This window comes from Mercenaria mercenaria, chromosome 17 (genome assembly GCF_021730395.1).
Source record: "Mercenaria mercenaria strain notata chromosome 17, MADL_Memer_1, whole genome shotgun sequence".
Lineage (NCBI taxonomy): Eukaryota > Metazoa > Mollusca > Bivalvia > Venerida > Veneridae > Mercenaria > Mercenaria mercenaria.
Genome location: NC_069377.1, coordinates 16,764,063 through 16,786,788, shown reverse-complemented (window position 1 = coordinate 16,786,788; position 22,726 = coordinate 16,764,063). Strand labels below are relative to the sequence as shown.

The window sequence follows — 22,726 nt, the reverse complement described above, 5'->3', positions numbered from 1 at the left end:
TTTATAAACATCTAAGTAGTGAAAAATGCCCATTAAAGGGAGATAATTCAAAAATTGCAAACTATTAAAGGAATAATTTCATACATTGAGCAATTACTTTAGCTTTGAAATTGTTCTTGAAAAATGATTTAAACATTTTAATGACAAGATTAAAAACTATTTTTGATTCAATGTGATATTAGGATGAAATGGTTCAAGGGCAAATTGCTTGGTTAAAGTATAAAATGAAATAGAGATTTAAAAAAAATAATGGCTTCTAATTCTGGCACTTTAGGGTATGAAATGGTCCCAAGATTTTGCAACTGGCTTAAGTCATTGCTAAAAGTGTGAAAGAGCCAGGGCAGGCCTTGATCTTACTCAATCTGTTTTTTTTTTATATATATATATATATATATAAAAAATTCCCCAATTTCGTATTTTATGACGCAAATTTCCCCTTCTGAAAGGACCCGCCACCCTTCCCCAAAACCATAAAAAAGGGCTGAGTACACAGGTGTAGAGATGCAACGATTCACTCCGATGCATCGAAAAACCGGTTTTAAACTCGCCGATTCGATTCAATACAGACACCTCAAAGTTTGATTCGATCCACATTTTAAATATGCATGCCGCAAATGCCCCGTTGTATCGGCATTCTACACATGTCGACTTTTGTGGCGTACGATTGGTCAGTAGTTAATCTGGCATCCAATCAATAATAGAATTGCATTCTTACTAGACTATACAAGTAACATGGCGTCTCCCATACTGAAAGGCGCTCTGAAGAATATCAAATCAAGGGTGTGGGAACATTTTGGTTTCCGCGGGGGATCAGAACTAAAAGCCATATGTAACAGTCTTCGAATTTGGCACTAGTCCGATGCATGAGGCTAGTAAAAACCTAGATCGGACTAGTATTCGTCTCTAGGTGACTAGTCCGAGAGGCTAGTAAAAAAAATCGAGAGAATACGTATAAAATTACCAAAAAAATCCATAGCGTGAGTTTTCTACGGTGCGTATTTGACGAGTGTAGATATTACGCCCACCGGTGGAAATAGACTGGTTAAGCGTTCCTTGCGCTGAATTATCCATAGCAAGAAGCAAAAGGAAAACCAGTCTGTTTAACCTAGCATGACCTTTACGAAAATAGAAAGGTAAATTTGTAAACAAATGTTTCAACTAAAATATACACCCGGGGCCATCCCGGGAAAGGCCAATAAGCGGCATTTATCCGAAGAGGAAAAAATATCCGCAAAAAAAAAGTATGAATCAAAAAGAACACGGAGCTTCCAGCCTTCCTGGGAAAAAAGTTTTCCTTGGCTTACTTACAATTCTGAATGTGGCAAGATGTTTTGCACCTTTTGTATTAAAACATCAAACGAGTGTGTTTTTACCACCGGGTTTTCTAATTTCAAAGTGGAAACACTAAACGCTCACCAGGAAAGCCGTGGACACCAAAAGGCTGCTGGTGAACATCATGCAAAATCTGCCCCCACCCACTCCAAAATGAGTGAGGCAGCAAATTGCCTGTTAAAACTCAAGCAAAATGAGTATCAAAAATTAATTATAAAGATTAGGACAGCTCATGCCCTTGCTAAATCACACCAGAGTTTTAATTTCTATAACATCATCTGCCGGTTAGACAAGGTCAAGGGCTTAGATGTGGGAAAGAGTTACTTAAAAGACAAAGCAGCAGCCTCTTTCACTAAAGCCATTGCCGAAGTTACTAGGCAAAAAGTGCAAGTTCTCATGCAAGTTTTTCATATCAAATACTTTTTGAGCTTGGCATGTCACAAGGTGAAAATGTGCATTTTTTGACTATTTCAGGGGCCATAACTCTGAAAATAGGGGGCAAAGCCTGATGAAAAATAGGAAGTGCGCAAGTTCATTTCATGATTAAGACTCATGCAAGGTTTCACCAATTTATATTGATTACTTTTTGAGCTAGGCGTGTCACAAGGTGAAAATGTGCATTTTTGACTATTTCAGGGGCCATGACTCTGAAAATAGGGGGCGGAGCCAGACGAAAAATAGGAGGTGCGCAAGTTCTTATCATGATAAACATTCATGCAAGGTTTCATCAATTTGTATCAAATACTTTTTGAGCTAGGCGCGTCACGAACTTCGGACGGATGCACGGACGGACGGACGCACGCAAGGATGCACGGACAAGACCAAATCTATATGCCCCCACCACTCATGGGGGGGGGGGGGGGGGGAGGGGGTACAAAAAGCATTTATTATACATGTTATAGAAGTCATGTAAAAAAGAGATCATGATGTAACAACAATTTATATAAACTAGAACTGTCACAGGAGTGACTCATACCCCCACCATATGGTCTTGTCACAGAAGAATGGCAACCATAAGAAATCTTAAAAATACTTAGTCTTTGGAGTACTTCATCCTGGGCTTCCACATATAAGTAATACTAGTAAAGTAATACTAGTAAATATATTAAATCTCTAATGTTAGAGATACACTAAAAGTGAATGCAAAAAAAGTGTCTTAGTTACCTACCCATGTTACCACAGAAAAATGTATTTACTTTTTACATAGGACTTATAATAAAAAAGTTAGAAAAATACCTAAAATATTGAAAATCTAAAAATAGGATTTCTAAAAATAGACTAATTTCTGGAATTTAAGTGGAAGAAACTCAGTACAAAAGTTAAACAAGAGCACCGCTTTGCGGGTGCTGACGCTCATCTGATTTATTTTGTATAATAGAAATACTGTCCTACCCATGATTTTCTATGTCTAAACAGGGCCATCTTTCTTGCAAAAAGACTTTTGCCCACCATGCGTGTGAAAACCAATATTTTCTGTATTAATTGACTTAAATCAGAGGAATAAATAAAACATTAAATATCCTTTCCATTTACTTCTCATTCCTGTTATTATAAAAATTCAAACATATCAACATTTTAATATCATTGAATGTCCAAGACTATTCGTCCTGCTAGCTGTGATTCCCCGATTAGGTTGTCGGGAATCACCCGACTGATAGCCGTACCTATTTGTTCGCTAATGTCGGCACGCAAAAAAACCTTGTTTTGTCCAGATTTAATAGACGATGCACCCCAAAAAGTCAGCTCAAAAAAACACGCACTCATCGTGGGGGCTGCCATGATGGATGACTGCTTTACGTGTTTTTAATCGAAATTTATTAATCATGTTACCGATATGAAAACCAGTCTACAATACCTCGGCTTTTATTGATGTATGCATATTGTGTCCAAGATAGTGTATTCAGTCAAAAATGTCGATTCGTACTTAAAAACATTCGTTTTTTTTTTTCGTTTCGTCCCACATTCGGTTCGGTCGGGAAAATATGTTTTAAAAAAAAAGTGAAATTGCAATTTTATTTTTTTTTCTACTTTTCGGAAAATTACACTTGCCGGTTTTGTAAACCAATTTATTAAAAAGAAGTGGCCCAAGCAAGAAAATGATTTTCTAAGTCCAAAAGGGGCAATTATTATTGCAAAAAGCAGGATGGAGTTATGTTGCTTGCTATACAGGGTCAGCTTATGATGGTAAACAAGTGTTGCAAGTTTCAAAGCAATAGCTTTGATAGTTTAAGAGAAAAAAATGACCTAAACATAAAACTTAACCAAGAAATCTGATATTTTCTAAGTCCAAAAGGGGCCATAAATCTTGCAAAAAGCAGGATGGAGTTATGTTTCTTGCTGTACAGGGTCAGCTTATGATGGTGAAAAACTGTTGCAAGTTTTAAAGCAATAGCTTTGATAGTTTAGGAGAAAAGCTGACCTAAACATAAAAATTAACCAAGAAAACTGATTTTCTAAGTCCAAAAGGGGCAATAATTCTTGCAAAAAGCAGGATGGAGTTATGTTTCTTGATGTACAGGGTCTGCTTATGATGGTGAACAAGTATTCCAAGTTTCAAAGCAATAGCTTTGATAGTTTAGGAGAAAAGTTGACCTAAACATAAAACTTAACCAAGAAATCTGATATTTTCTAAGTCCAAAAGGGGCCATAAATCTTGCAAAAAGCAGGATGGAGTTATGTTTCTTGCTGTACAGGGTCAGCTTATGATGGTGAAAAACTGTTGCAAGTTTTAAAGCAATAGCTTTGATAGTTTAGGAGAAAAGCTGACCTAAACATAAAACTTAACCAAGAAAACTGATTTTCTAAGTCCAAAAGGGGCAATAATTCTTGCAAAAAGCAGAATGAAGTTATGTTTCTTGATGTACAGGGTCTGCTTATGATGGTGAACAAGTATACCAAGTTTCAAAGCAATAGCTTTGATAGTTTAGGAGAAAAGTTGACCTAAACATAAAACTTGACCAAGAAATCTGATATTTTCTAAGTCCAAAAGGGGCCATAAATCTTGCAAAAAGCAGGATGGAGTTATGTTTCTTGCTATACTGGGTCAGCTTATGATGGTGAACAAGTATTCCAAGTTTCAAAGCAATAGCTTTAAAAGTTTAGGAGAAAAGTTGACCTAAACATAAAACTTAACCAGGCAACGCCGACGCCGACAACCGCTCAAGTGATGACAATAACTCATCATTTTTTTTCAAAAAATCAGATAAGCTAAAAAAGGTTACTTTCCTTTGGCTCTAAGCCAATCAGAATGAGTGAAAATACATCAAAATTAACCTTAAATTCTAGGTAAAAGGGGACACAATTCAAGAAAAATTAGTGTCAGAGTTATGCACCTTGTGTCACATGATGTGGGTGATGAGGTGGAACATCTATTTTAAGTTTGAATCAAATCCATTCAGTAGTAACTGAGATATAGTGAAAATACATCAAAATTAACCTTAAATTCTAAGTAAAAAGGGGCATAATTCATGAAAAATTGGTGTCAGAGTTATGCACCTTGTGTCACATGATGGGGGTGATGAGGTGGAACATCTATGTTAAGTTTGAATCAAATCCATTTTGTAATAACTGAGATATAGTGAAAATACATCAAAATCAACCTTAAATTTAATGTAAAAGGGGACATAATTCATATAAAATTTATGTAAGAGTTAAGCACCTTATGTCACATGATCTGGGTGATGAGATGGAACAACTATTTTAAGTTTGAATCAAATCCATTTAGTAATAACTGAGATATAGTGAAAATACAACAAAATTAACCTTAAATTCTAAGTAAAAGGGGACATAATTCATGAAAACTTGGTGTCAGAGTTATGCACCTTGTGTCACATGATGTGGGCACATGATGTGGGTGATGAGGTGGAACATCTATTTTAAGTTTGAATCAAATCCATTCAGTAGTAACTGAGATATAGTGAAAATACATCAAAATCAACCTTAGATTCTAAGTAAAAAGGGGCATAATTCATAAAAAATTAGTGTCAGAGTTATGCACCTTGTGTCACATGATGTGGGTGATGAGGTGGAACATCTATTTTAAGTTTGAATCAAATCCATTTAGTAATAACTGAGATATAGTGAAAATACAACAAAATTAATCTTAAATTCTAAGTAAAAGGGGGCATAATTCATGAAAACTTGGTGTCAAGAGTTATGCACCTTGTGTCACATGATGTGGGTGATAAAGTGGAACATGTATTTTAAGTTTGAATCAAATCCATTTGGTAATAACTGAGATAATAGATTTCGGGACGTGACGGGACGGGACAGGACGCGACGCGACAAAACTGACTCCTATATACCCCCTTCAAACATGTTTGGTGGGGGTATAATTAACACATTTTTAATCAATCTCAGCAAATAAATGACATAAAGTGGTAATGCACTGACTCTGACATAGAACAAAGCATTAGAAACAAGAGCTGTCTCCATAGGATGACACATGCCCCCGATGGCACTTTGAATGAATATTTATGGCCGATGTTAGAGTTTAGGACCTTTGACCTACGGAGCTGGGTCTTGCACGCGACACGTCGTTTTACTGTGTCACACATTCATGCGTAGTTATTTTAAAATCCATGCATGAATAACAAAGATATGGACTGGACACGCCCATCAATGCACTATCATGAAAAATGACCTTTAACGTCTAAGTGTGACCTTGACCTTTGAGCTCCTGACTTGGGGCTTGCGCACGACACGTCGTCTTACTGTGGTACACATTCATGCCAAGTTATTTGAAAATCCATCCATGGATGACAAAGATATGGACCGGACACGCCCATCAATGCACTATCCTTTAACGTCTAAGTGTGACCTTGACCTTTGAACTACGGACCTGGGTCTTGCGCGCGACACGTCATCTTACTGTGGTACACATTCATGCCAAGTTATTTGAAAATCCATCCATGGATGACAAAGATATGGACCGGACACGCCCATCAATGCACTATCCTTTAAAGTCTAAATGTGACCTTGACCTTTGAGCAACGGACCTTGGTCTTGCGCGCGACATGTCGTCTTACTGTGGTACACATTCATGCCAAGTTATTTGAAAATCCATCCATCGATGACAAAGATATGGACCGGACACGCCTATCAATGCACTATCCTTTAATGTCTAAGTGTGACCTTGACCTTTGAGCTACGGACCTGGGTCTTGCGCGCGACACGTCGTCTTACTGTGGTACACATTCATGCCAAGTTATTTGAAAATCCATCCATGGATGACAAAGATATGGACCGGACACGAAAATTGCGGACAGACTGACAGACAGACAGACCGACAGACGGACAGACGGTTCAAAAACTATATGCCTCCCTTCGGGGGCATAAAAAAAAAAATAATTCTAAAACCTGTTTGTATGTCTAATTTGATCAGGGTTTAACTTTATAATCAATTAGTATTATTCATCCAAAATATTTGTGAATATCTTTGGTTGACAATTATATTTATTTCAGGCCTCAAGTCTGAACTAGCTGCACTGATACGGGAGCAGCAGCCATACTGTATCATTACCCACTGTCTTGCTCACCGGCTTGAGCTGGCTTTCAAGGATGCCATCAAAACATCATCAACCAGCTAACTGTGCAACAAAACCTTGACGCTGCTGATTGGGCTGTACTATTTGTATCGTAGAAGTCCAAAGATGAAAAAACTGTTGAAGAATGCATTTACCACAATGGAGATCAAACAGGTCAGTGCAACAGATAAATGAATTAAGTATAAATACCAGTATGCAAACAATTAATAATAATAATGACTTTATTTATTGAGGCAACACTATTAGGCAAGCCCAATTATCTTCCAAGTGGGCCTCAAAATTATGTACAATATTTACAAATAAATTTCAAATACAAATTGACAATAGCATGATTACAACATTCTAAGCATATGTTATATTGTTCATTTTCCAGGTTGTTAAATTAAGGATCTTTTGAACTGCTCAAGACTGTTAGAATTTATTAAAAAGGTTATATTTTCTTAAAACTGTTAACTTCTTTTAAAAAGCTGTAAAAATTGTGGGATTGATAGAATCAAATAAATCATGCACATTTTGAACATGAAAAGTACTTTTTTGTGTTTGTATAAATATTTGTGTGTACATGGAGTTTTCATTCAATTAATTTCAAACAATTTCTCCATCTGTTCCTCTACAGGTTCTGCCCACGAGGATTGGTGGTACGAGGTGGTTGCCTCATATGGAGCGAGCCATCAACGCTTTTTTGGGTGGCTACAGGGCTATCCGAGCTCAGGATATCGAGACCGGATCTCACAACAACCCAAAGGCAGAGGGACTGGCGAAATTGGCATCAGATGGACACGTGATCATCTACATCCTACTACTGAAGGTATTTTAAACATAGTTAACTTGTGTTCCGTCCTAATCATATGCCTTTAACTTCTAAAGTGACAAGGGCATACTGGCTGCTACTGGTCTCCAACAAGTATAGATTTGTTTTTGCCCAAGATGTAAACTTTTCCATCAGCGATTTTTTTCCTTCTTTATAAAGGTCCGGTAAACGGACCTTTTCCCAATTGAAAAAAGGTATCTTTTTTCCCAATTCTCATCCAAAAATTCCCAAAATGACCCAGACAAACTGATTGTATCGTATAAATTTACAAAACGCTCGAGGCCGATGACGAAAAACCTTCATTCTGCATAAAAGAATAAACCCCGCCAGCCGGTATTTCCGTAAAAAAAAAACGGCCCAGTTTACCAGGGCATTCAGTAGACCCGAGGTCCCGGGTTTTGACCCACGAAAAACCGAGAAAAACTCGTATTTGACCCGCTCATTATATGCCTCATGCGTAGGTTCGACTCGCGGAATTTTTTTTGGTGCGTCTAAGTTCGAAAGTCCTGCCCCTTGTCAATCAAAATCCCAGAGAATTTCGATACTGTTTGCCGGAAGTATAGCAGGAGGCGGAGCGTCGTATGTTAATTAGCTACTGATAGATGTCAGTCACGCCACGCGCCGACTGACACGTGATCATCTCGTGGTTTGTATTTAGCACAATGCCGTGTCATTATCAACGGTGTCTGTTGATAAATGTGTAAAAGTTAATTGATAAACAATGCAGCCTTACAGTATCGTGTTTGTACCACTTTTTAATTAGCGGTATACAGCTTATAAATGTTGTATTGTAATATGTCTTGCCAACTTAAAATAACTACAAATTGGATAATTAAAATCAATATTTTGTGTCCTCGATACGATTACGTAAGCCGGTCAACCGTTACGGTCTATAGCAATTTTATTATCATTGCCGACGCTTTGTTTGGTCCAAAACAAATTATATGCTGTAAATAAGTAGAAATTATCAGTACTGAATAGGTATGGTGAAGAAAACAAACTTGAAACAGGTATTTTATCAAGAATTTAAAATGTTAAACTTCGTTTTACATATTTGTCACCAGTTTTCGCGACCGTAATTTTCAGACATTACCATCATTTCTTACAAGATTTTTCTAGTACAATCTAAATAAAAAGCCAATACAAAGTCTGCATGTAAGAAAAATATGAACACTGTTGCAAAAGCAGCTCTTATTTTGAAGCATTCAGTATAGGTTGACCCCTGAAATTGAAAATCTGATTTTGACCCTTGAAAATTTAGACTGAAGAGTCAATGACTATCGAGTTTCAAAACTTATGTTACTCTGTACAGAGGGTCAAACCCCTCTTACTGGGACTCAGACAGCCAACAGTTGACATTTTCAAGAATATAAAAAAGGGGACATTTCACTATAAATCATTCAACTATTAGTTATGTTTATTGGATGATGTTTACATGGAATTAAAGGAAGAAGTGTTATAAATGATGTTATTGACTTACTGCAAAAATTCCCAATTTGAGTAAAAACCCCGCTAAAATTCCCAATATGACCTCTAAAGACTTTTATATATTCGCAAGCAAAGACTTTCAGAGTAATGTGGCATATGCTTCTTCTTTTTTAGTCTGTAGGACTTTCCTTAGCTGATGCTTATAATCGAGTGGCTGCAACCAAGTCCTGCTGAATATGATGGGCAGGTTAGCATAATTTCTAATATCATTAGACACCACATCCAAAACAAATTATAGGTTAGGTATTTACACAATGTAATTCATTTTCATTCAACAATGATTTTCATTACGGCCTTTGTAGAGATGATGAAGCTGCCTCCTCAGTTGTCATGACTAAGGAATTCCAGTGTGAAAAGGTAAGCTTTAAAGGAAACCCCTCCTCTCCATCAAATGCGAAACTAACCAAAAGCATCATTGATGCTCTCGATAAACGCTATCTAGAAACTTCACCCATCATTCAAGCAACACAGATCTCAGCATTTGAAAGCCGGCCCATTCCTGGATCGCAGGAAATTTCAGGTTTAAGAAGTTCAGTTGTGGTTCAAGTCGATATGTTTTGTTAGATGTTTTGATTTTATACATTGATTTCTTATTTTCTTTTCTAGTTTGGGCCACAGAAAGCTAATTACGATCCTCATCCTCCACTGTCATCTTAAAGTATTTGAATTTTTAAGTTTATATTTTGTCTTCAAGGGCCAACTTTCCTTTCAAATGATGCTGAATTTAGCAGATTTTTAAAAAAAAATTAACGTGCAGAAATTCAAAAATAAAAAACAAAACAGCCATGTTTACAATTGTTGTTTATTTTCATGCTCTGCTGTTTATTTTCTCATTCTTGTACTTTTTTTGATTTCTTCCCATAATTTTCTTGACACAAACACAAGTATCATTATTCTAAATTGCGGAAGAATATTACAAGGTAAACTGCAGCAAAATAAACAGGATTTTTAAAGTTCACATTCACAACTGTTTTCTGTTCACTGGCAGTATGTTCATTATATAACCTAGTTTCTTTTCACCTGACTTCAAAACAATTCATGAAAACAGTGTTGTATTACTCATCGACAGTTAAATTTTGTTCATTTCAGATTTTGGGGACAAAGAAGTGTTCACCTTAGTGAACTATTTCTCAACACAGCTACAGAATGTGGCTAAGGTTATCTCCATGGAGGATTACATGGACAGATGGCAGATTCCGTCTGCGGTCTCTGGTGTACAAGAGGTAGGCATCTTTTCTTTTTCATGCATTCCTCTTAAATGCACGTTATCATTTCAGCAAAATTATATTTCTAAGAGGTAATAAACATTACTAAGCATGAGAGCTGTTCAGTTTGCATTTTGGGATCCTGTATGCTCTTTGAATGGATAACATAGGTTAATGTTGAATTTTGCTGCTGCATTTTAGGTATGCTACTGAGCTGCAAAGTGGGACTCTGACATTGGAAAAAGTTCTTAAGGGTTTGGCAAGTCAGAAGCTGAATAATGTCACCCGGGTGCTGGATCTCTTGGGCTCATTGCCTCCAACATCCGTGAAAAATGAGACCACGTTCAGTGCAATGAAGCTCATCAAAACCAAAAGGAGGAGGAGACTTAATGACGATACCCTGAATGACCTAACGGTAGTTGTCCTTGATTCAATGAATCTCCAGATATTGAACAGTTCAATCCAGATCCAGCAATCCAGTACTGGATGGTAAGAGATTCATGAAATGTTATTACTTACCCATGATATTTGATTAAACATACATTTGTAAGTTTTTTTTTATCTGACCCCTTTTATGTATATAGTTAGATAGATGTTAATCTAAAATAATAACTTTGTAAACTTATTGATTTCGCAGATGACCCCCTCTGGCAGGAAAAGGCGACTTCATGAGAGGGCTGCCACTACCACTCCCCAGCAACCTGTTCCAGCCGTGGATACCATTGTGAATCTGGCGGCAGAAGTTCAGGAGGATCGCCAGATAACCAGTGATAATCAGGAGGACAGTCAGCAGGTCAGTCAGGAGGAGGTCAGTCAGCAGGAGGACAGTCAGGAGGAGGTCAGTCAGCAGGTCAGTCAGGAGGAGGTCAGTCAGCAGGAGGAAGTACAGGTACAGTTTGAAACTGTTTCAATTAAATAATTTAAAAAATAAGTGTGATGAATTAATAAATAATGTTTGAAAATTAAATACTATTATAAATATTATTTTGCTAAATCAATACAAAAATATTTAAGAGAAATGTCTTGCTTTTTTCAGGTGATGAATCCAGCCTTTCTATTTGACAAATATGATGCTGATGATGGTTATTCCTCAGATGAGTCAGAGTGTGACATGAGTGAGGATTATGTCAACACGACGCTTGAAATGTTCTCTCGTGAATAAAATGTATAATGAACCAAAATAAAAAGAAAAGAACCTTGTTATCCCCCGACGAAAGTCGGAGGGATATAGTTTTGGCGTTGTCCGTCCGTCCATCCGTCCGTCCTTCCGTCCGTCTTTCCGTCCGTCCGTCCGTCCGTCCGTCTTTCCGTCCGTCCGTCCGTCCGTCCGTCCGTCCGTCCGTCCGGAGCCATATCTAGGAAATGGTTGGGAATATTTATTTAAAACTTCATATACATGTTCACCACTATGAGTTCTTGCGGCCCGTCAAGTTTCAGTCAGATTGCCCAAGTAACACCAGAGTTATGGCCCTTAGAAGTTTTTAGTATTAACTATATAGGGTACTATAAATATGGCAATTTCTGCATCATAACTTTTGATATATTTGACTTAGAACTATGAAACTTAAAAAGAATTTAGATCACCATAATGTGGTTGTGTACACACAATTTCATTCGGATTTATTTTGTAAATTAAGAGTTATTGCCCTTTAATTGTACAAAAATCCACATATTTGTACATAACAAACTTACCATTTGGTAGAATTTCATTAAATTTCTTTTATTCTTTTCCATGAACATTTATTGTAAACATGTGAAGTTGTGTACCCACACCTGGTCACCCCCCTTACCTTGATCACACACCTCCCCCCCGACACCCCCCCCCCACCCAAAAAAAAAAAAATTCCTTATTTTAGATTTTTTTCAAACAAACTTCATATACATGTTCACCACTATGAGGTTATGGGGCCCATCAAGTTTCAGACAGATTACCCAAGTAACACCAGAGTTATGGCCCTTAGAAGTTTCTAGTGTTAACTATATAGGGTACTATAGATCTATAGATATGGCAATTTCTGCATCGTAACTTTTGATATATTTGACCTAGAACTATGAAACTTTAACAGAATTTACACAGACAATTTTGTATGGATTTCTTTTGTAACTTCAGAGTTATTGCCCTTTAATTGTCTAAAAATCCACATATTTGTACATAACGAACTTACCATTTGGCAGAATTTCATTAAATTTCTTTCATTCTTTTATGTGAACATTTATTATAAACATGTGAAGTTGCGCACCCACACCTGGTCACCCACTTGCCTTGGTCACACCCCCTCCCCCTCCCAACCCCCCCCCCCCCCCCCCCCAAAAAAATTTTTTGTTTTTATTTCTTATTTTAGATTTTTTTCAAACCTTCGATGTTGTACCATTCCCCCACCTCACTTCTCCACCCAGTCATGCCCACCACTGAGCATGCATCCTCTGCCCCCCCCCCCCCCCCCACCAACTTCACCCTTTTACCCTTTTTTTTTCATGTTTAATTTTCAATCAATATTTATAATCAACATGTGAAATTTTGTTTCCTCTTCCGTTCCCCTGCACCCCCATCCCCTAAAAAAATAGATATATACATATATATATTTCCATTCCTTTTTTTTTTTTTTAAATGTTCAAACCTTCAACATGTTAAGTTGTGACTGCACAAACCTTGCCCTCAGCCATGTTCAAGATCTCTTACCTGTGTTCTCTTAAGGACAACTATCCTTTTAAGTTCAAATGTACATGTTACACAGCAACACCTGGTGCCAAACCACTCGAAGACAATATTTCGTTCCAGTTAAACTTCAAGCTCACATTTCAATTAACTGCATTTAATTTTAAAAGCTAAGCTTATTACAGTAAGCATATCCCATTCAAAATAAATTCTTTAGTCAGGATAAAAGTATCATACATTTATTATATACTCTTTAATTAAACATTTGTTTTCTGTTAAATTGATTTTGACTAATGAAATTATTTGCTTCTTATTAACATCCTTTCACTTTTTGCCGGATATATCTTTTTGCCATTCTTCACCACAAACCCTTTCGGCGGGGGATACCAATTCATCGAATTTGCTTGTTTTGCAGTTATGTTCATATATTTGCATATGTATGATAAAAATGCAATAAGCAATATCAAACAATATCCCACAGAGTTTAAAAATGACACCAAACAAATAAAAAATACACCTTTAATAATTTACTGTTCGGACTACCAAAATTCCTTTCGGGCTAGTAAACTCTGCTATGTTGGTAGTCCGGCTGGCTAGTACTTTGAAAAGTTTTTCATGAAAACTGATGTAAAATGTGTTTACGCGTATGTAAGTTACACCATGTCCGGCAGTACGACCAATCTTATGCAGCATATAAAAGGAAACACTCCATCGATGTCCGATAAATCGTTATGATAAATTTTATCAACAGATAGTAAGATAAATTTTATTTTAAGTCGGCAAGACAAGTATAAATTATTTCTGTATTTACAAAAATTTCAAAACTATCGAAACTATCGATTGTTGAAGGAACTATCGGCGATTGTTATTGGATCGTGATTCTTCTATTGATGCATACTATCGGGACACTCAGTATCGCAATGCATCGATATTTCAATGTATCGTTACACCCCTAATGAAATACAGGTCAAGTTCGACTTTGGGGTCTGTAGGTCAAAGGTCAAGGTCACAGTGACTTGGAACAGTTAAATAGTTTCCGGATGGTAACTTAAGAACACTTGGGCCTAGGATCATAATTTTTGGTACACAGATGTAACATCATGAAATACAGGTCAAGTTCTACTTTGGGGTCTGTAGGTCATAGGTCAAGGTCACAATAAAACAGTTTAACGGTTTCTGGATGGTAACTTGAGAATGTTTGGGTATAGGGACATGAAAATTGATAGCGAGGTTGGTTATGACCAGCAGATGACCCCTAATGATTTTGAGGTCAGCAGGTCATAGGTCAAGGTCACAGTGACACGGAACACTTAAACAGTTTTCAGACAACAACTTCACAACCCTTGGGGACTAGGATCACGAAATTTAATAGGGAGGTTGGTCATGACAAGCAGATGACCCATAATTATTTTGGGTTCCAAAGGTCAAAGGTCATTTAAACCTTTTCCGGACAATAACTTGAGAAAGCTTGGGCCAAGGATCACGAAACTTTATAGGGAGGTTGATCATGACCAGCAGATGACCTCTTGATTTTGAGGTCAGTAGGTCAGAGGTCAAGCAAGTTCAGCTTTGACATTGGCTTAGTTCTGTGACAAGGCCATATTGTTTGGGTATACTTCATCACTCCTGTGACAACTCTAGTTTTCAATTGATCTTCATGTAATTTGGTCAGAATGATTGCCTTGATGAAATCTAGGTCAGGTTTGAATATAGGTCATCTTGGGTCAAAAAGTAGGTCACTAGGTCAATTCAAAGAAAACCCTTGTGTATGCGATAGAGGCTGTATTTTTCAACTGATTTTCATGAAATTTTGTCAGAATGATAGCCTTGATGAAGTCTTAGTAAAGTTCGAATATGGGTCATGTTTCTTCAAAAAGTAGGTCACTAGGTCAAATCAAGGAAAAAACGATGAAATCTAGGTCAACTTCGAATATGGGTAGTCCGGGGTGTTTCTAAGGTGAGCGACCTAGGGCCATCTTGGCCCTCTTGTTAATACAACAATTAGCAATGACTCCTTAGATTTATCATGTAAATAGAACTTTAATATTGTGAAAAAAAGGGAAGATAAATCTGAAGAATGGTCATATGCATTTTTAAAGTTTTTATGTTTTATATGTGTTTGTATGCATGTGAATGAGGCTTAAATAAATAAATAAATAAATAAATAACATAGCTGCAAGTGTTATCGTCGCGGGTCCTGTTTTGACGATGACCTATTTCGACGCCATCTTTTTTTTCCTTCCCAATCGCGCAAGCGACATCGATGACGTCACTTACTATACACACTATTGTAGTACACACGTTTTACTATCGCTTACGAAAATTATGTGGAAAGTGAGGGATGCAAAGGTAAGAATTATCATATTTGATCTTATCCAATAGATTTTTACCTGTTTTAACTAATGCAAAAAATTCTTAAACTTTTAAAGCTATTTTCTCTGCAAAAATGAGCGTGGGAAAATCCATGACCTCCGTCTGCTACGCTCATTGTTTTGTTTATTTGGTCACGTGACAGTCATGTGACAAGCTAGTCTATTTTTATATTTTTTCACCCTCGAGTACACGGTACGCGTTATTTCTGTTTAGTGCGTTATAAGTGGAATACTGTTAATTGAAATTTAATTGGATGTTTATGCCTGGTAGTTACATGATTTATGGTTGGGGATGAATTATTGTAAGTATTATTTATTTATTTCAGGTACCACAGAGGAAGTACAGATGTTATTCCCCAACCTCTATGGTAACAGCATTAGAGAAGGTCAGGCAGACAGGTGCCCCTATCAAAACCACAGCTAGGGAGTTTGGCATACCTGAGGCCTCTCTCAGACACAAGCTCAGTGGCAGAGTTGACCCTGAAGCTACACATTCTGGACCACCACCAATGTTTACCCAAGAGGAAGAGTGCCATTTTGTGGACCATCTGAAATTCATGTCAGAGTGTGGATATGGCTATAGCAGAGCAGAAGTTGTGGACATGGCAAGTGAGTATGCTATATGCCTAGGCAAACGGGACAGTGAGCACCCGCTTTCATTAAAGTGGTTCCGTGGATTTATGTCACGTTGGCCAGAACTCAAAGTATTGAAACCACGTGGACTGGAAATTCAGAGGGCTAAGGCAACCACCGTGGACTGTGTAACCAAGTATTATGTAGAACTTGGATCCATCTTGGACAAGTACAGCCTGAAAAACAGACCTGAACGGATCTACAATGTCGATGAAAAGGGGTTGTCTACTTCCCATACCCCGCCTGCAGTGGTTACAGGTCTTAACTTTAAACCGCAAGCTGTCACCTCTGCTTCCAGGACACTTGTGACTGTGATAGGCTGCGGTAATGCCCTGGGCTATAGTGTGCCACCTTTTTTCATTTTTCCTGGTGCAAGGATGAGGCCGGATCTGTTGGAGGGTGGAAGTGCAGGTCGCGGGCTTAGCGCAAAACGGTTGTAACTTATATGAAATAAAGAAGGAGTTACAACCGTTTTGCGCTAAGCCCGCGAGGTACTGATGGGACTGTCACAGAATCTGGATGGAGTAACAGCACAGTATTCAGAAGGTACATTGAACACCATTTGATAAAATACTTACCTGAACGTTCTGTTGAAGATCCTGTACTTGTACTCTATGATGGACATAAGTCTCACATTAATTTGAACCTGATTGACTGGGCCAAGACACAAAATTTGATACTGTTCATCCTTCCTGCACATACCAGTCATGTTTTGCAGCCACTTGATGTGGGTTGTTTTGGACCGTTTGAAAGAGTGTACAGTGCTGTGTGTCACAAGTTCATGCGCGAGCACTGTGGGCAGAGCATTACACGTTACAATGTCTGCTCACTTGGATGCTCAGCTTATTCAAAGGCTCTGTCAGCTGGTAACTTACAGGCTTCATTTCGGAAGACAGGCATCTACCCTTACAACCCCAATGCTGTTGATCCATCCAACTTCAAGCCGTCTGAAGCCTTACAGCAGGAAACAACTCCAAAGAGCTCAGACAGCCAGCATACTACCTCAAAAGATCCTTCACAGTTTTTTGGTTCTAAGGCTGCTGGGATCACTTCAAAGAAACCTCCCACTAAGAAACGGCGGTATCTTAGTTATGTTGTCAGTGGTAAGGCCATCACAGAAGAACCGGTGATAGAGCAGATTAAAGAGCATGAGAATGCCAAAGCCAAGAAGTCCACGTCTCCGAGTCGGAAAAGTAAATCTGAACCTCAACCTGGACCATCTGGGACTGCAAGGCCAGTAACAACTTCTGCTGACAGTGACGTCTCACTTGATGAGGACACTGACACTGATCTGTGCTGTGTATGTAATTTGTTTACCCCGCAGGAGGTCCGCCAGAGTACATCACTCATATTTGTCAAGTGGGTACAGTGCACAAAATGTGGACATTGGGTTCATTTAAGGTTTTGTACCCCAGTGAGAGTTGTTAGAAGGGGGGATGATTTTCTATGTAAGCACTGTACTACAGAAGAGTAGATGGACAGTAGGCTGAATAAAGTTGACATAGTTATCATGTACATGTTTTTATAATTATGTTGTTACTATGAGGTAAACATAGAAATAAAATTTAGAAAACCCATTTATTTATGTGTTTACATATTGTAGAGGCAGGTTGCAGATACTGGTGGATAACGTAAGTATCACATTTATCTTGTACTTGTTCCAACAGTGTGTTATAAAGATATAATTAGGCAGCCAATCAGAGGCGTCGTTTCAGGTCACTCTCAAAAAATATGGCTGCTCCCATGCATGGCTGGATATGACAGCTCAATGAAAACTAAATAGAAAATTTGGCTCGGTTGTACAATCGTTGTTTAGTACAAGGTTTGTTAAATCTGAATAAAACATTTATCAACTGAAATAAGGTATTAGCATTTTAAGGTGACAAATAATTCCTTAAGGGCGTCGAAACTGGTCACTCGAGGATACCTTTTTTAATTATCAATTAGAAGTGTGACAAACAATTTCTGCTTAATCAAATCAATGAAAACTTGAATAATCAATAATTATTATTGCCTATAGATATCTGTAGTAAATAAATAAAGGAGGTGTGAAGTCCTAGGGTGAAAAGACCTGGAGGAGTAAAGTCAAAGGGTGTATTGTCCCAGAGTTGTAATGTCTTGATACCATTCTAATGCATTTAAAAATGACATGACATTGTACTGATTCGATCAGTTACCAGAACCCTAGCCACTTCCATAGCAAAACACAAGATTGAAGTCTAAAGAAGTTGGGCTCGGTATAACGATAATAGATCTACTTCAAAAGGGCATAAAACCTTATTGTGATAGAACAAAACGAACAAATAAAGAATCACAGTGGGGCAAGTAAATGATATTTGCACTGGTTTATTAAAAACTAGAAACATGCCAAACCTCCATGTCTTTTCTCTTTCTCCAAGTGTTATCGTAACCCAAGTCGGAACGCTGCTCTACGTGTTAAATGACGCAGAATCAAATGACGTCATCGGGCTTCCTCGTGTGAGCAATGGCAGAGGTTACGAAGTCCGTTTATTACTTAATGATACCTTAGTAGATCTATAGGTTATGTAATAGAAAGAGCATTGAAACTCGTAGCCCCCGAGTATAAATCGTTTACCCGAGAGTTTTTTTTTTGTATCATAGCAATCCATATATGGTAGTTTTTATCATAGCCATCCATATATGGTAGTTTTAGGCGTTCCACATTGCCATATATAGCAGTTCAGTGAGTAGATCTACTTAAAATCCTTGCTTTACAAATGTGTAAAGCCCAGGTAAAATTAACCAATGCGAAAGCAGAAAATCAATAAGATACACTTCGCTGTCAAAAGTCTTGTACATTGTTTTAAATTTCTGAAAATGTGATCTATTTAGTTCTTTTTGGTAGTTTAAGAGTTATTGCGAAAAGGCTACTGGTAGCGTTAGGAAAGTTAAGTGATACGGGGTTATTTTACGACAGAAGTAGACATTTCAAAATAACTAGCTAGTATGCCAGTATCAGTAACTACCGCTGAAAGATCATTCAGTGTAATGAGACGAGTAGAACACAATGACCACTGACAGGCTATCGGAACTTGGGCTGTTAAACGTTTACGGAGAAAAGGAACTGCATGGTCGGCTAATAGCTATTCATAGCTAATGTTATTATATTTACAACCCGACTATAAATAAAAATTTGTATCTTGTATGGCCAGCGAGTTTGTTCTAGAAAACTTCACTAGAAGGAACACACCCGTTAACCGGTTCCGAGCAAAACAGTTCGTGGCGGTCAAAACAGTTTACCTATATTTTTGCCGGTATCTGCATTGGGGTTAGTATTCTCCATCCAAGAATCGGTTGGTGCAACATATGTTAAAGATTTTTATTTCTGTAAAAAGTAGCATGAACGAAGAACATGCCATGTGCTCGCCGTTTAAAACTAACATATATTCAATAAGTTATGACGAGTTAAAAGTGTGATTTTGTTGAAAAAATGTGAAAACGAAAGTTTATCGCGGTATATTTAATTCACTTTTCAACTTGGGTCTATTGCATTTACGTCAACCTTTATAATAATGTTTGCCCTGAATATTGTCCAATTTTTAAGCGACAAAACGCGATATTCAGCGAGTTATAGACATTCAAACATGACATGGTCGAAAAAAGGTGTGGCGGCATTGCACAGCTCAAAATTATTTGTGTGGCGAGCAAGAGCAGTCCTGTGTCTTTTTTTTTATTTTACTTTAATAAGTGGTCTAAATAGTGATATCAAGCCTGTTACTCGTTGTAATCTGACAAAAACAAGTTCTACTAGCACAGCAATGTTCAGAAAATACAGCGGGGATGAGATGATGCAATTCGTATGCATATAGTGATATAAAATACGCGTATAATGATTATACACATCACTAGTCCATAGTTGGCACTATTAGCCTAAACCAGCACATGTATTTTGTAAAAAGAACACATTTTTGGATTTTAATCGGGCATTCCTGTCAGTCAGTGTTGGATCAGGCTCGAACCACCAGCAATCTATGTTTCCCATTGTTTTGCCTTTACCCCTTGCAATTTTCTTTCCGGCTATGCCAGTTTTGATAGGGTTTTCCCCTACATAGTTTGCAAACATCTTCATAGTGTCTACAAAAATACCTAGTAGTATTGGTTCCAATGCGTCCTAGGCTATGATTGGTTTAGAAGGCACTGCAAAGTTTATACTTGAGTTTTGTGTAGAACAATCACCAAGAACTTGCTGCCAACTTACAACTTGACCTATATTTCGGGTGCCAGCCATGAAACGCAACAATTTCCCATGGAACAGTTGAACTTTCCAAAACTTTTTTTTTAAAAATTCGTGCATATATCTCATCCGAGATGAAGAGGATTTCGAAGAGCATTCTACAAAATCGAGGAAAAACAAATAACATATGTTTTCCATTGGGAACTGTTTACTAGCGACTAGTGATAGCCATTTTTTTTATATAATTCTAACTGACCATGTTCATGTTATGTTTCTATTACATCAGGTATATTGTCATAAATATCAGTTAAATTTACTTCAGGTGGGTCCGTTTCTTCTGAAAAATTCTAATTTGATATTCCTAATTCCTTGTTTTCGTTTTCATCAACGGATAATATATGTGACACAGGTTTAATACATTCAAATATTTTTGTTCGATATCTAGTTTTTCCTGTACGACAGTCAAGCTCAAGTTGGTTGTACTTGAACGTGTCAAACCTATGGCTATTACAGAGGTGCTGAATTAAGTGCCTATAAACGTCAGCTGTTATATTGCAGTAGTAGCACAGGTATATATGCATTGTGATCCTGAAAGAAATATCACAAATGATATAATAAAGTAAGTGGAACGTTCCTAAATGGGAAGGCATCACATCAAACTACCGTACCACTGTAAACATAATTTATAAATGTATGAAGAAGTGTTGATGATATATTACATTGTTAGACGGTTGTATGACTAATATATGCTTTGATTTACATCTGTTTGTTAATAAAAATTAGTGTAAATTGCTGTTGTCTGATTACAAACGTTGTTTTTCAAGACTTACAAGCTGGATATCACTATTAAGACCATTTATTAAAGTAAAATAAAAAAAGACACAGGACTGCTCTTGCTCGCCACACATATAACCTAAGCTGTGCAATGCCGCCACACTTTTTTTTCGACCATGTCATGTTTGAATGTCTATAACTCGTTGAATATTGCGATTTGTCGCTTAAAAATTGGAGAATATTCAGGGCAAACATATTATAAAGGTTGACGTAAATACAATAAACCCAAGTTGGAAAGTGAATTAAATATACCGCGGTAAACTTTCGTTTTCACATTTTTTCAGCAAAATCACACTTTTAACTCGTCATTACTTACTAAGTATAGGTTACTTTTAAACGGGAAGCACATGGCATGTTCTTCGTTCATGCTACTTTTTACAGAAATAACAAGAGCTGTCTCCGTAGGATGACACATGCCCCCGATGGCACTTTGAATGAATAGTTATGGCCGATGTTAAGAGTTTAGGACCTTTGACCTTCGGAGCTGGGTCTTGCGCGCGACACATCGTCTTACTGTGTCACACATTCATGCATAGTTATTTTAAAATCCATGCATGAATGACAAAGATATGGACCGGTCATGCCCATCAATGCACTATCATGAAAAATTATCTTTAACGTCTAAGTGTGACCTTGACCTTTGAGCTACGGACCTGGGTCTTGCGCACTGCTCGTCGTCTTACTGTGGTACACATTCATGCCAAGTTATTTGAAAATCCATCCATCCATGACAAAGATATGGACCGGACACGCCCATCAATGCACTATCCTTTAACGCCTAAGTGTGACCTTGACCTTTGAGCTACGGACCTGGGTCTTGCGCACTGCACGTCGTCGTACTGTGGTACACATTCATGCCAAGTTATTTGAAAATCCATCCATCCATGACAAAGATATGGACCGGACACGCCCATCAATGCACTATCCTTTAACGTCTAAGTGTGACCTTGACCTTTGAGCTACAGACCTGGGTCTTGCGCACTGCACGTCGTCTTACTGTGGTACACATTCATGCCAAGTTATTTGAAAATCCATCCATCGATGACAAAGATATGGACCGGACACGAAAATTGCGGACAGACCGACCGACTGACAGACCGACAGACAGACAGACGGTTCAAAAACTATATGCCTCCCTTCGGGGGCATAAAAATCTTTAACATATTTTGCACCAACCGATTCTTGGATAGAGAATACTTACCCCAATGCAGATACCGGCAAAAATATCGGTGAACTGTTTGTCCGCCACGAACTGTTTTGCTGGGAACCGGTAAACGGGTGTGAGGAAGAATAGGAAATTGGCGCTTATTTTTGAATGAACTGAAACATGTTAAATGTCTGTACGTCGGATTGTTGTTTGTTTGATTTTTCTAGTGCAACGTAACCACTGTATTTTACGTCCGTCTAGAAAACTTCACTAGAAAGAGAACAGGAAATTGGCGCTTATTTTTGAATGAACTTAAACATGTTAAATGTCTGTACGTCGGATTGTTGTTGTTTGTTTGATTTTTCTAGTGCAACGTAACCACTGTATTTTACGTCCGTCAGTTCGATTTTGTACCGTCAGCACTATATGCATATTGCCCGACTTTATACAAATTAAAGGTATATTACTAAATTTAAGTTAACACTATTTACCAGGCCGAAATATCAT

General features: G+C 37.7%; 2 protein-coding genes across 9 annotated transcripts in view; one reads left to right on the top strand and one right to left on the bottom strand.

The window, feature by feature from the left end:
• The window catches only part of LOC123536495 (fibropellin-1-like), a 270,748-nt gene extending 252,244 nt beyond the window's left edge, over positions 1 to 18,504 (bottom strand). For 7 of the 8 annotated variants that reach the window (XM_045319702.2, XM_053529202.1, XM_045319707.2 and 4 more), the window contains exon 1: positions 18,417 to 18,504. In XM_045319702.2, coding sequence (XP_045175637.2) covers positions 18,417 to 18,422 — 6 coding nt within the window. In that variant the 5' untranslated portion in view covers positions 18,423 to 18,504. The remainder of the gene's footprint in view (positions 1 to 18,416) is intronic. The other variant, XM_045319704.2, reaches the window with a different exon arrangement.
• On the top strand, positions 15,221 to 17,971 carry LOC128550335 (uncharacterized). The gene is made up of 3 exons (XM_053529201.1): positions 15,221 to 15,387; positions 15,737 to 16,454; positions 16,535 to 17,971. The coding sequence occupies exons 1-3, from the start codon at positions 15,247 to 15,249 to the stop codon at positions 17,515 to 17,517; spliced, it is 1,842 nt and encodes a 613-aa protein (XP_053385176.1). The 5' UTR covers positions 15,221 to 15,246; the 3' UTR covers positions 17,518 to 17,971.
• Positions 18,505 to 22,726: the final 4,222 nt, after the last annotated feature.

Coding starts and splice junctions, on each gene's coding strand:
- LOC128550335 (XM_053529201.1), top strand. CDS start 15,247: ATGACCTATTTCGACGCCATCTTTTTTTTCCTTCCCAATCGCGCAAGC. Junction 15,388..15,736: donor GGAAAGTGAGGGATGCAAAG/GTAAGAATTATC, acceptor TATTTATTTCAG/GTACCACAGAGGAAGTACAG. Junction 16,455..16,534: donor GTTGGAGGGTGGAAGTGCAG/GTCGCGGGCTTA, acceptor TAAGCCCGCGAG/GTACTGATGGGACTGTCACA.